Raw genomic sequence first — 13,980 nt, forward strand, 5'->3', positions numbered from 1 at the left:
GCTTTGGGCTGCAGCTCACCTACCTGGCTGTTTGGTATATCACATGGCAGGATGGGCTGTGAAGATACTGGGGACAAAAAGATGTCTCATGACTAATTTGTTAAGTCTGAAGAAAAATGTATCGAATTGATTTGCAAATTACCAAAATACACAATTATTATAATGAGAGTTTATCCTCTCACTCCTTATTGTAAGCTTCACGTCATTGGGAGGCTGTCTTGGTTTGGATGGTGTATGGTTTTGGCAAAAAGACAGCCATATCTGCAGCCAACCACTGAAGAGTCTTCTTTTTACAACATTACTTGTGATACATGTGAAGGATGTTTTACAAAATACTGAGACTAAACACAAGTGTTTAAGGGGAAAAGAGACTCTATGAGCTATGGAGGTCTCTGTGTGCATGAATTTCACAAAATATAAGCGAGTTTAAAAGCCTAATAGAAGTTGGCTTAACTCTGTAGACAGCATTGCTGTCTATCTGATTACTGAGGGCAGTAATTTTCTTTCTTAAATAAGGAAGAAATTGGATAGGATGAATGAAATTTGGCTGTCACATTGCTGTGATGGTAGCATAGGAGATTACGTATTTTATAATCATTTATCATTTCCACCAGTGTTCAGGCTTAGCATAATGGAATTGGTAAACTGGTTTAAATCTGAAAGTGAGGACAGACTATCTGCTTGAGTCTAAATGGTTATATGGTAATGGTTTTGTACCTCAGAAGTAAAATATTTTCACCAGTACAGGCTGGCCTACATTATATTGATTTGATTTATATTTCTCTCTTCACAGCTCAGTCAGACATGCATGCATTAAAACGACAAATCTCACGTGTTTGCAGGGTGATAATTACATTGTTTTAACAACTGTAGGCTAAGTGATACATGTCATGCATTTAATATTTAGATTTAAAAGAGTATTTACTTGACTTGATTAACATTTGCACATTAATATTCACACGCATATACATATTTACCTATGTCCTTTCGACGCTGTAAAATAAGGACAAGGGTACCAGTGAGAAAATGTTGCGGTGAAATGAAATATGTGGATGGTTGTACACGACACATCGCATCGTTGAGGCGGACTGGCAATGTTGCTTCAAACATCCACCACTAGATGTCACAAAAGGCTTCAAAAAATTTGATCAGACCTCAGCATTCAAACAAATTCGCTTTGAGTTAGCGCTTTGATTTTTTAGACTCCAACCTGACTTCCAGTTGCCATTACAGTACTTATTTGGGTTGTGATTGGTTGTTAATCACGACAGAGACAAAACTGGCATCCTCCCTTACAATATGTGTGAACCCCCCTTCCTGGTCTTACACCCCCCCATAATTAAATATATTAAAGATGCCCCACAATTTCAGCTGGAGGACAGTGATGGGTGCGGTTGTGGATTGTAAAATGATTGCTTTTTGTTTTTCGCTTTTGAATATGGAATTCATGTTATCGGCGAAGTCTATTTAGATTGTTAGGCTGATGTCTTATTAAAATGGGTGTAGCAACTTTGTACACTTCTAGAACTACCCACTCCCCAGCATGCTTTGCATGTCCAATATGGAGGAACTGACAGTGGAGGTCCGTGGCTCCAACGGGGCTTATTACAAGGTAAATACTGTTTCCTAAATCAAACATGATTTTAACATAAGCACAAGACATAAGCACTGTCTTAGTGCTTTGCTGGCTAACACCATTAAAGTTTGTCTCTTCCAATAAAAATGGTACATTAGACAGAACTGATTGATTAGCTCGCTAGCTAGCTAGCTAACAGATTTTCATTTACTAGACATTCCATGTCTCTTGGCTAGTGTTTACAGATCTTGCTCGCTAGCATTGTTATTGTTAAGTAGAAATGACTATAATTTAAAAAAATCCAGATAGGTATTTGTTTGCTGGTAAAGTGTAAATAGTGTACTGTATATATGGATCTGGTTTAGGTGGATAACGTCACATTTTGACTGGTTTCGTTTCTTGTGAAAGGAGATGCAATATGAAGCAGGGCTGGTCAGCCTTCTTATCTAGGTGCGGTTTTACATTGTGTTCTTTAAACAAAACTGGACTAGCTGTCGTTGGTGGTCAGGTCTCGTCAAAGCACACATTGTTTTAGTTTGTCATTTAGTTAACCAGCTTGCTTGTAAACTTGGATAATGCATGTTAGCTTCCTCCTTGTCTTGTCTCAAGTTTGATTGACCTGGATGAGTCCTGCCTGTCTCTATGGGGTTCTGTGAATTTTCTAAATTTCGATCATTCGATGTTTTCTTGGACAATATTGCATATATAATTCGATAATTGAGACCCCGGCTAACAATTCTCTAACTGCGGTTTGGAATTTCAGTGTAGCAACTGTAGTTGGCTATTATTTGATCCTCAGCGTCACGTTAAAGTTAGCTATGGAATTTCATTCTCAGTACTTCTGTCAGCTGCTTCCTGTCAATCCACAGCTGTCACTAGGCGCTGTAGCTAGCTAAGATACCGCAGACACTTGAGCTATTTCTAGACCCACTGGCTAAATGGATACCAACTAACAGGCCAGGCCTCTGAAAAAGTTGGGCTGAAGTTATGATCTTTCTTAAGTTTATCTTGTGACTTGAACTGCTGTCTTTAAGGGAAGTTTACATTCGTATTGTATAAACGAATCAATGTCAGTCACACATTTGATTATACTATACATTTTGGCACAGTTCGATTAGGCTAAGTGGGACACATTTACTAACTAGGGTATTTTATTCTACAAAGGATACTTTCAGGATACCGATCAAGAGCATTGCAAGCCTTTGCTTGAGAATTACTCAGCCAATGTCTTTGTTCCCTGTAGGGGTTTGTCAAAGATATCCACGATGATTCACTCACCATCACCTTTGAGAACAAGTGAGTGTTCAGTGTTCACTTAGTGTTCCATTTGTGTGCTCTTCAATCATTCTTGTAGCCTCTCAATTTATGTTGATACATTTTAAATGGTTTTAATTGTGTGGTTTTATTTTCTGTTTACGACCGTGTTTTCCAACATCCACACAACCAGCCTGTATGAGGACTAGTCTAAACCGGTTCTGTAGTTGATATTAAAACGTGTCTGTTCTTAAGTTGGCAACCAGAGAGAAAAGTCCCCTTCAATGATGTCAGGATGCCGCCTCCAGCTGATGGTAAGAAGGACATCGGCGAGGGAGAGGACGTGGAGGTAAGTCACTGCACAGCTGCCCATTCTTATACAACCCCCCTCTCTGCATCATCAGCTTTTGTCAACCTCCAGACTTGGGCATCTGTCTACAAGCTTGATCCCTATTCAGTCTTCCACCTTGGTTGTTGTTGGTCAGCGTAGCAGATTGACAATATTCTTGACCACTTAATGAGTGGTGGGTGTCGCTCGGTGGGTGGAGCTTCTGACTGCGGATCACAAGGTGGCAGGTTCAAATACACCTTAGATTTCCCATCGCTTTGGAGTTTCTGCTAAATAAATGCCTCATGTTTATGACTTACTTGAAGTGAAAGGCTGGATCATGTTTTTGTTGTCCTGGTCATTAACATCATCACGGTCACGTTACCACATCCTGACAGATCTTCTCACGGGCCAATGAGCAAGAGCCGTGCGGTTGGTGGCTGGCTAAAGTCCGCATGATGAAAGGGGACGTGAGTAGGAAGTTTGGATCCTCCGCACGGTTGCTCCATCTGAAAACAAGTCCCCGTGGGCACCATCCCTGACCCCGCCTCCTTAAAGCTTGTGCTTCCCGTTCCCTGTCGCGTTTCAGTTCTACGTGATCGAGTACGCCGCCTGTGACGCCACCTACAATGAGATTGTGACGTTCGAACGCCTCCGGCCCGTGAACGTCAACAAGCCCATCACCAAGAGCTCCTTCCACAAGTGCACCGTGGCTGTCCCTGAGGACCTCAAAGAAGCGTGAGTCTCGCGTGGCTTTCAGCAAGGTTCGCGCCGTCATCAGACTCGTGTAGAATCCACAGAGGGCTCCACGCCAGATAGATAGGGAGTCAGGTGGCTGAGCGGTTAGGGAATCGGGCTAGTAATCTGAAGGTCGCCAGTTCGATTCCCGGGCCACACCAAATGACGTTGTGTCCTTGGGCAAGGCACTTCACCCTACTTGCCTCGGGGGGAATGTCCCTGTACTCACTGTAAGTCACTCTGGATAAGAGCGTCTGCTAAATGACTACATGTAAGCGTAAAGGCACAGCCCAGTACGCAGCCTTCTTCATCTATTACATTTACATTTAATCATTCAGCAGACGCTCTTATCCAGAGCGACTTACAGTAAGTACAGGGACATTCCCCCCGAGGCAAGTAGGGTGAAGTGCCTTGCCCAAGGACACAATGTCATTTGGCATGGCTGGGAATCAAACTGGCAACCTTCAGATTACTAGCTTGATTCCCTAACCGCTCAGCCACCTGACTCCCGCTTGTGAGATTTTAAAAAAGCGAGTGTTTTGGACAAGCGTTTTGAGCGGTCAGGGTGGAAAGAAACCAGACATGATGTCGGGGGACTCCATAGTCACGATCCTGCTTTTCTGTTTGAATTTGAAGGTGTCAGAATGAACAGGCCCACAAAGACTTCAAGAAGGCGGTGGAAGCCACGCGCATCGTCTACTGCCCAGACACCGGCAACCTGGTCATCCTGGTAAGTCCACTCCAGCCCCCCAACACAGCCGTCGTCACGACACCGAGCCACACGTCGCTACGGCAATCTCCATTCAACGCACACGTCTCTCACAACGTTCCTAGCGTGTCTAAACCCAGATGACGCGTTGACCTCCTTCTGTCTCCTTGTCATTTTCCCGTTCCGCCCTCCTCATTCTCCAGTCTATGAACGACACCACGGTGAAGCGAGTGTCCCTGCTTAGCGACATGCACCTGAGGAGCATCCGCACCAAGCTGCTGCTCGTGTCCCGCAACGAGGAGGCCACCAAGCACCTGGAGGTGAGGCCTCGTCCGAGCTCTGCACACACAGGGCCCAGAGTCACTCACTCACAGGGCCCAGAGTCACTCACGCACAGGGCCCAGAGTCATTCACACAGGCCCAGAGTCACTCACACAGGGCCCAGAGCCATTCACAGAGACCCCAGAGTCACTCACACAGGGCCCAGAGCCATTCACAGAGACCCCAGAGTCACTCACACAGGGCCCAGAGCCATTCACAGAGACCCCAGAGTCACTCACACAGGGCCCAGAGTCACTTACACAGGGCCCAGAGTCACTCACACAGGGCCCAGAGTCACTCACACAGGGCCCAGAGTCACTTACACAGGGCCCAGAGTCACTTACACAGGGCCCAGAGTCACTCACACACAGGGTCCAGAGTCACTCACACAGGGCCCAGAGTCACTTACACAGGGCCCAGAGTCACTCACACACAGGGTCCAGAGTCACTCACACACAGGGTCCAGAGTCACTCACACACAGGGTCCAGAGTCACTCACACACAGGGTCCAGAGTCACTCACACAGGGCCCAGAGTCACTCACACAGGGCCCAGAGTCACTCACACAGGGCCCAGAGTCACTCACTCACAGGGCCCAGAGTCACTCACACAGGGCCCAGAGTCACTCACGCACAGGGCCCAGAGTCACTCACACAGGGCCCAGAGTCACTCACACAGGGCCCAGAGTCACTCACACAGGGCCCAGAGTCACTCACACAGGGCCCAGAGTCACTCACACAGGGCCCAGAGTCACTCACACAGGGCCCAGAGTCACTCACACAGAGACCCCAGACTCACTCACACACAGGGCCCAGAGCGACACACACAGAGACCCCAGAGCCAGGCTGAGTAAACCCAGCAGTCGAAGACGACTGTAATGGATTTGATGTTTGGAAAATGTGTCTGGATATAGTCTCCCTCCGTGTTTGAACTCCTGGAACTGTTCTATTGATTTTGGTTAAGTGCGTTTGACGTTTTTAGCGGCGTTCCAAATAACATCCTGGCTAACTCACTCAGGAACCTCCTTTTCAACTTGGTAAAAAAAATAAAAAAAGAATAATTGAATTAGTCGTTCCACCTCTATTTCCCAGAGTACCAAGCAGCTGGCGTCGGCCTGCCAGGAAGAGTTCACCGTCAGGGTGGACCTGATGGGCCTGGCCATCGGTAGCCATGGCAACAACATCCAGCAGGCCCGGAAGGTTCCTGGCGTCACCGCCATCGAACTGGACGAGGAGACAGGCACCTTCAGGATCTACGGAGAGGTGGGCACACACACGCACATCCCTCCTTCTGTCAGCTCCTGAATTCTGGTTGTAGCTCAGGGCCCAGAAGTTTGTAATGTGTCACCAAACTCAGCGTTATGTTTGTCTGATGCAGTGTCTGGGTCACGCGGACAGTGAAAATGGAAAAAAACTAAGTAAGATACATCAATACTCAAGTCTGTTCTCGTTTGTTTGTGTGTTCCCGCAGACTGAAGAAGCTGTTCAGAAGGCCAGGAACTACCTAGAGTTTCTGGAAGATTCTGTCCAGATTCCAAGGAACTTGGTTGGTATGTACAGAGTTAGATGCAGGCATTCTCAGATGATGATGATTGATGAGGATAAAGCTGATCATTTACATTCAGTGTGTCTCGGCTGTTGACGTGTGTGTGTGTGTGTGTTCCAGGCAAGGTGATTGGTAAGAACGGGAAAGTGATCCAGGAGATCGTGGACAAGTCTGGAGTCGTGAGGGTCCGCATAGAAGGAGACAACGACACCAAGCAACCTCGTGAAGAAGTAAGGCCCAACTCTTCTGCCAGCCTCGCCCTCACACCCTCACCCCTTCACCCTGAGCACCCTCACCCCTTCACACTCTCACCCCTTCAACCCCTCACCCCTTCACCCCCTCACCCTGACCACAGTCCTGAAGCCCTGTCCCGGGATGCTAACATTGTTCATTTGTCGTGCCGACACAGGGAACGGTCCCCTTCACCTTTGTGGGCACAAAGGAGAGCATCGGCAACGTGCAGGTCCTCCTGGAGTACCACGTCTCCTACCTCAACGTAAGGCTGCGCTCCTCCTCCTGCTGTGTGTGTGTGTGTGGAACAAGATAACAATGTAGGTTTTACAGGGAGTGATGGGTGTGCATCACTCCCTGTGAGCCTGTGGTTTGTTGGATCGTTTCATGACCATTTATGATGCGTGTCGAGCGCGTCCCGAGCGTGTGTGTGTGTACAGACCCGTCGGCGTCGTGTGTTCTGAGCAGGAGGTGGAGCAGCTGCGTCTGGAGCGCCTGCTGATCGACGAGCAGCTTCGTCAGATCGGGGCTCCCGGCCACAGGGCCGCCCCCGGACGCCCCGCCCCGGACCGCGACCACCGCGACGACGGCCCCAAAGACGCCCCCCCCTCCTCCTCCTCCGCCCTGCACACCAGCCGCTCCTACACCGGCCGGGGCCGGGGCCGCAGGGGGCCCAACCCCCCCTCGGGATACGGTGAGCTCCCCCTCTGGATGAGCCCGGTGTGTGACCCTGCCCTGGCCCCCCTGACTGCCTGCTCCCAGCACGGCGCTCCGGTGGACGGGTGACGTGACGCAGCTTGCACTTTGTGACCGCCAGGCACCAACTCTGAGCAGTCCAAGACGGAGTCCGAGACGGACTCGGAGCGGAAGGACGAGCTGAGCGACTGGTCCCTGGCCGGGGAGGACCAGGAGAGAGGCCAGAGGCCCCAGAGAGACAGCCGGAGGAGGCCCGGGCCAGGGGGCGGCAGAGGTCGGGGAGGGCCTGGGGGCCGCGGGCGAGGGGCCGGGAGAGGGGCATCAAACACCAATAACCATGGTACTGAACAGACAGACACACACACACGCAGCCAAGCTTGGTAGACTGGCACTGAGACGTCACCCCACTCACACGTCAGATATGTCCTTCGCCGCGCTGTCAGTAAACCACCTGCGTGCTGTTCTCTCCCCCCTCCCCTGATCCAGCAGTGAGGGACCCGGATGGGAACCCCTACAGCGTGCTGGACTACACCGAGACGGACCAGACGGCCGACACGGACGCCAGCGACTCCCAGCTCAACACCACCCGCCGCCGGCGCTCCCGCCGCCGCCGCACCGACGAGGACGCCACCCTCATCGACGGCATGAGCGAATCGGACAACGCCTCCCTCAGCGAGAACGGCCTCGGTAAGCCCCGCCCACCCGGCGGCCTTTAACTGACAGGTTTTGGTTCGAGGGGAACACGGCTATCGAGGACATATTGAAGTAAACGCATGTCAAAACCCCGGCAAGGAAGTGACATCAAGGAACCGTCGTCGTCTGCTGTTGGTGCTCCAGGAGGTCGTCTCTCGTTTATCTAGAAAGCTATTCAAAACTAGGGTTAAAATGTAGTTTTGCAGCTATGACTCGTCACCTCAGATTGGTGGAAGTAAACAGGGGCCCGCACTGTACAAGAGAGAAAGTTCTGGAATGGAACGTAGCCGCGATGTCACGGCGATCGTTCCCCTTAGATTCCCAGCCCTACAGCAGGAGTGCACAAGGCATAGCCTCTGCCTCCACCACCTCTGAAACCCCCTGACGACCCCCCCCCCCTCCTTCCTAGACGAGTCCGAGGTCAAACCCCAACGGCTTAACCGCAGCCGGCGCCGCAACATCCGCCCTCCGGAGGAGCGGCAGCCAGGTAACGGCCGGTGGCCAGCGGAAGTAGGCTCGCGGGCCTGGCGTGTGTTTCCCTTCACCTACTGAAGCATGACAGAGGGTTGTGAACCCGCAGTCCTGATCCCTGACCCCTGCTTCACTGGACCAGTCCCAACACACTCCAGTAGCATTTTCATCTAATATGAACTAACCTGGCTCCTCGCAGTAGTCTGGTCTAGGTGTTGGTTTAACTCACGAGCATGCCAGTACGTGGTATTACAACTAAAAATACAGGTTTGGGGGGGGGGGGGGGGGGTCAATATTTTGTCTGCTGTGTCCTGACCTGCAGTGTGGGTTAGTTGAGTCAGGCCATGAAAGTGCCATGGCCTGAATACCCACTCAGTGGTCAACACGTGTGTGTGTGTGTGTGTGTGTGTAGTTACAGTAGCAGACTACATATCCCGGGCTGAGTCACAGAGTAGACAGAGGAACGTCAAGGATCTGAAGAAGAACAAGAAAGAACTGGTAAGTTTGACACTACAGCGACGAGACTCAGTGCTTTTCTGTAACGAGCCCTCCATGTTTTATTGATTAAGGGCAGCTGGTGGAGGTCCTGAAAGCAGGAGGTTTTCCCAGTTTGTGTTTCCTCAGGACTGTACCTCAGGCTAACCCTGCACACCTCCTTTCCTGTGTGCTTCAGGGCCAGGTGGAGTTAATCGCCGAGCAAGGCCCATCCCCGGCAACCACCAATGGCGCCGGCAACGGCCACAGCCACACCAGTGGCGACCAGTCCGGCAGGGCGCCCAAGTCTTCCACAGAGAGGCCCACCAAAGCCTCCAAACAGGAGGATGTAAACCCACAACCGGTCCTGAATGGTGTCTCCTAATCCCCCGGATCCTCTAACCCCCCCCCACCACCACCACCACACTCCAGTCCCCCCCCCCCTCAGCTCTCCAATTCATCAATTGTACTAAGTTTATACAATAGTTCTTTGTACAAGCTTGCCAAAGATAGACACATATGGACTTCCAGATTCTCTACTGCACTTTTCAGATCCCTGGCCTTGGGACTACCTGGAAGGGGGGTTGAGTAAATAGAAACAGGAAACTGACACTGGGATTAGATCGAACACGTGTCTGTAGTGATGATGTGGTGTCTGTTGTGTTCCGGTACAATCACAAAGTGGCTTTGGGCCAAACCGCTTGGTGATAGGTTCTCTTCCTGGGGGAGTTAACCTCTATTTTCAGATTCAGTAAATTGTTGGTACTGCAGTAACTACCACACTGTGTTGGATCAAATCCCAGACAAGTATGGTTTCACGTACATTATCAATGTTGTGCCTTGAGAGTAAATTCAACATGAAGTTGCTTGACTGTAGAGAGTTAAGTAACTTGTGTTACTTAACGTGTGTTACGCAATGACAGGAAGAAACCAGTTATCCTAACATCTGTTCAGGACTTAGCTGCTTTTTTGTTACGTTTTAATATGCAACCACTTCTTCATATGAGAAAACGTGTAGGAAATGCAGTCTGAAATAGAAAGAGTATGAGAAACAAGCAAAAAGTTTTGCACTGAATTGTAATTTCTTTACCATAAGAATGTTAGTCCGTAAACTGGTATGTTGATGTTCTTGGCCACTTATATGCTGAACTCCACTCTCAGAGAACTCATTTGGTTTTATTTATTTTTCAAAAACTGTACAGTATTTAAAAAAGAAAAAAAAATTGAATTCTTGAACACTAAAACTGGCCTAGATGTATTTTCACACAGGTGGCAATTTGGACTACTGAGAAAACAATCTCCAGATTTTGTTTGGTCAGCTGCGTTTGTCTGTTTTTTTTAATGATCATTCTGGTTGTTTGATGTGCAATATGTTTTGTATGCAGGTAGTTCTTAAATAAAACCTGATCTTTCATCTGGATCTAAAACAGCCTTGTCAATTTTTTAAGTATGAGATTGTTCTGAAAAAGAAAAAAACGTATGTCTAACCAACACTGCAAGGCACCAGTTGTCCACCAGATTCTTTTTAAAGCACCAGGTTTTTTAAAGGTTGACAAATATTTTAGGGGACTATAGCACAACATAGTACCCCCTTTCTTACCAGATGTTCTTAGACTAAATGCATAGCTTAAGTCCCTATATCGTAGCTCCAGGGGTAAACCAAACAGTTGAGTGGTATATACATAATTTATTTGGGCACATGCAATTACAAAATATCCCCCTCCCATCCAGTGCAACAATATGAAAAGTTTATTTCTTTAACTGTCCATCCATTAGATCCTTTGCCTCATTTATCTTGGCTGCTAGGTAGGGTGATCCACCTGGAAAGAAGCAGAGTTCAGTTGAAAGCTTTTTGGATTGTTTGTGTATTCAGATGTTGTTGCAGTGAAGTATTATTTTTGTGTTCACTGTGTCTAGAAGCTGAGATGTGGTTACTTCACATTGTCTAGAAAATATAGGCTGTTCTTCGACACCCACCAAAATACTGTTGGAACTAAGCATTTATGATCACTGATCTTCTATGCACCATGTGTATGACACTTAAGATAAAAATGTCTGCTGAACGAGTTAAATGTATAGACACACCAACAGAGACATGTCAGTAGTTTAGCTACAGATACAAACCTCTGTCTGGATGGTTTAGGATCATCATCTTTCTGTGAGCTTCCCTGATCTTGACCTTGTTGGCAGTCGGACTAAAGAGAGGCACTGGATTTTAATAAACCAAATAACTAACATTCACATTCACACGACACACAGGTGTAACGTAGTACCTGACTCCTAACACGAGGGAGGCCTCTCTCTTGGTCATCTTTGGCTCAAATCCACCTCTGTAGTATCCGCTTCCAAACGCCTTCAATGAGAAAATACTGAGGTCATAATATGACTTTAAATGAGTATTTAAAAAGCATATGCTTTGAATGTCTGATAGTTGAGGACCATAGAGCATTATGATTATTTGGCATGACAGGTAAAAGACAATAGCAATGGCTTTGGGTGCATTGTGGTATGAAAGTACAGTTCTTTAAGATGTTCTTACAGTTTTGGGGAAACTCTGTAAGGCTTGCTTCATTTGTGGTTCCAAGTGCTTCATGGCCTGCATGGCATAGCGACCTATAGCAGACAGCACATTTACTGACATATACACATATACGCATTTGCCCCGCCATGGCTACCTTGTTTCTTTGACCACTATGCCAGGTTTTCACCTGACCTCAAACATGATCTTAAGTCACACTCCACTAGTTGACAACTATATTGCCCAGGCTTAATATGCAACGAATGGGGAAAATGTCCATAGGTCAAGGTAGATAATTCAGCAAGACACATGCCATTCCCCTATTTTTCGAGGTCTGAAAGCAACTGACAGCTTTGGGCCTGGAGATTAGTGTCTGAAAATGATTGTCGCTCGAGGAGACTTCCTAGTCGCTAACCAATTGCTGACCTGCAAATCCAGCCGCTGCCAGGGTCAGCCCCACGGCCACCGCGGTAGTGGCCTGTTGATATCAAACAAACAGCCGTGAGTCAAACAATTAGTTAATTTACAGGCTATGAATCAGTCATAGTTCAAAGCTAAGTGCATCAAGCGCTATGTTAAAGTTCATGGGTACGGGACCAGTTAACTGAGTTTCCAAAGAGAGTAGCTTTGGCTTGTTAGCTAATGCAGCTACCATTACATACAAGAGGTAGCCTACTGAACACTCCCCTTTAATTTGAGGTAACACGGTCGCTATCTATGTGCGCATGCATCCGAGCTGCCATGAATAGTGTTAGCTTGAACCATTCATATAAGATAACTGGCTACTAATATCTTCGATATAAGCCGAATCATTCCCTTTGTGGCTCTGGATACATCTAGTGTAGTAGCTAGCTAACCTAAATGACACAGACAACATCTAGCTTGCAAAAAAAACATCTAGCTTGCTAGCTAGTAGCTACAGAGGTAAACACTCACAGTTTTCCTTCATTCCCTTTCTATTACAGAAGCTTTCAACGTACCATGTTCCTTATGTTATGATCCGCCTCTGTCAGAAGCTGGAAACATAACTTTCGGTCCACCTTTTTCGCAGATCAAAGTCACAAATGACCTTTCATGTTTTGAACAGACAAAAACTCGTGTCACACGATGGTCTGTCGCAAAGTAAAGCGAAATGTCGTAATGCTTGGAACATTCAGTGAACCTTGAATAATGTGCACTGATGTTTCCAGCTTCTGGCAGAAGACGTAGAAAGTTAGAGCTAATTTAAAGTTAATGAGACTAAACAACATGTTTAACTGAACATGTATTGGCCGGGTTTCCCAGATTCATTTAGAAGCTCTTAACGCTAAGCTTAAGAACGTTCGAAAAGCGCTCTAAAACCCTCTTAGAACGTTCTTAAGAGCTCTTAGCGTTAAGAGCTTCTTAACGAATCTGGGAAACCCGGCCATTTGCTGTCACGGAGGGATGGGTCATTCCTGAATTAGAGGATATTATTAAAAACGTAATGAACTATATATGAACTAGATTTTATTTTTGTATAACTCGCATCCCCCACGAACAAGTGTTTGTCGAGCTTGAATTAGTATAAATGTGTATTTTAGATTAGTTATCTATATTATTTACAAACACGGACTGCAAAGTTGTTAGTTATGACATTTGCTTATATACCTGAATGTGAAGCCAAAATATACAACAAAACAAATTCCTGTCTAGAAAATGTCCTCAGGCTAGTAATGATTGAATGTGTTAATTCAGCTTTAGTTATTAAGTATAGCTACCAATTGGCTGAGTATGAAATATATGTTTGGACCAACCCTCCTTTTGGTTTGAAATGGGTTGTCCCGAGAATGATTCCAGGATGGAGCTAACATCCGGTCCCAACACACACCACTTTCCTATGACCTCAGCACTGGTCCATGCAACGTGTGCATGTGGCTGCATTTGTGGGGCAAATCACATTGTTGTTACTGATGGCCTGTTAAAGCTGTCTTGCTGTGTATTGTAACACATATAATCCTGTACTTTCTGGGTGGTACACAAACAGCTAATATTTGCTAATCAGTTATCAGCAGGATTAGCCATTGGGTGAATCGTCATTGGTAAATCTGAGGGCATCCTTTCTGTTGCCTTGTCCATAGCCACTTTCCACAAAAAAACACACATTGGTTTTAGTAACCTTCAGAATACGTCCAAATAGTTTGGACGTATCTGGTCTGCTACGGCCTTTGATAAAATAACAAAAAAATCCATCTTTGCCATGGATTGCTGGAAATAAATTCCAAGTTTCAGCCTTGAAACCCCAATCATCAAGCTTTGTTCTGAAGAGAAAAGGTTTCCTCTTAGCTTGTGCTGAGTACAGGGTCCATCGATTACCAAATTTACTATTTTGGCCTGATAGTTGTTTTGAACATAGTCTACGACTGGAGAAAAATGCTCCCATGTTACAGCAGGCCTCTTTCCTTTGAA

The 13,980-nt window shown here is 47.0% G+C and overlaps 2 protein-coding genes across 8 annotated transcripts; one reads left to right on the forward strand and one right to left on the reverse strand.

The window, feature by feature from the left end:
* Positions 1-1,457: 1,457 nt before the first annotated feature.
* fxr1 (FMR1 autosomal homolog 1) lies at positions 1,458-10,462 on the forward strand. 7 transcript variants are annotated; one of them, XM_084675744.1, is made up of 17 exons: positions 1,458-1,612; positions 2,820-2,872; positions 3,086-3,179; positions 3,557-3,628; positions 3,748-3,896; positions 4,533-4,626; positions 4,809-4,925; positions 6,017-6,187; positions 6,396-6,474; positions 6,591-6,700; positions 6,874-6,966; positions 7,170-7,395; positions 7,519-7,737; positions 7,884-8,084; positions 8,500-8,577; positions 8,974-9,059; positions 9,235-10,462. In XM_084675744.1, exons 1-17 carry the CDS (start codon positions 1,544-1,546, stop codon positions 9,418-9,420), a joined length of 2,097 nt encoding a protein of 698 aa, XP_084531870.1. In that variant the 5' UTR covers positions 1,458-1,543; the 3' UTR covers positions 9,421-10,462. The 7 variants fall into 7 exon arrangements, with proteins under 7 accessions (XP_084531870.1, XP_084531871.1, XP_084531872.1 ...); XM_084675745.1 differs by having other exon boundaries at positions 7,887-8,084; XM_084675746.1 differs by having other exon boundaries at positions 6,880-6,966.
* On the reverse strand, positions 10,191-12,688 carry dnajc19 (DnaJ (Hsp40) homolog, subfamily C, member 19). The gene is made up of 6 exons (XM_084675751.1): positions 12,534-12,688; positions 11,980-12,031; positions 11,575-11,648; positions 11,309-11,388; positions 11,160-11,230; positions 10,191-10,855 (listed from the first exon to the last, which is right to left on the reverse strand). The coding sequence occupies exons 1-6, from the start codon at positions 12,534-12,536 to the stop codon at positions 10,785-10,787; spliced, it is 351 nt and encodes a 116-aa protein (XP_084531877.1). The 5' UTR covers positions 12,537-12,688; the 3' UTR covers positions 10,191-10,784.
* Between the last annotated feature and the right edge of the window lie 1,292 nt (positions 12,689-13,980).

This window comes from Hypomesus nipponensis, chromosome 16, assembly GCF_054491055.1.
Source record: "Hypomesus nipponensis isolate SF chromosome 16, ASM5449105v1, whole genome shotgun sequence".
Classification (NCBI taxonomy): Eukaryota; Metazoa; Chordata; class Actinopteri; order Osmeriformes; family Osmeridae; genus Hypomesus; species Hypomesus nipponensis.

What these genes read in the sequence shown, in the direction of transcription:
- dnajc19 (XM_084675751.1), bottom strand. An exon ending in GGCAGCGGCTGGATTTGCAG is followed by an intron (nt 11,649 to 11,979) that starts GTCAGCAATTGG and finishes TGTCTGCTATAG; the next exon opens with GTCGCTATGCCATGCAGGCC. An exon ending in CCTAAACCATCCAGACAGAG is followed by an intron (nt 10,856 to 11,159) that starts GTTTGTATCTGT and finishes GCTTCTTTCCAG; the next exon opens with GTGGATCACCCTACCTAGCA.
- fxr1 (XM_084675744.1), top strand. Translation starts at nt 1,544, where the DNA reads ATGCTTTGCATGTCCAATATGGAGGAACTGACAGTGGAGGTCCGTGGC. An exon ending in TCCGCATGATGAAAGGGGAC is followed by an intron (nt 3,629 to 3,747) that starts GTGAGTAGGAAG and finishes GTCGCGTTTCAG; the next exon opens with TTCTACGTGATCGAGTACGC. An exon ending in CAACCCCCCCTCGGGATACG is followed by an intron (nt 7,396 to 7,518) that starts GTGAGCTCCCCC and finishes TGTGACCGCCAG; the next exon opens with GCACCAACTCTGAGCAGTCC.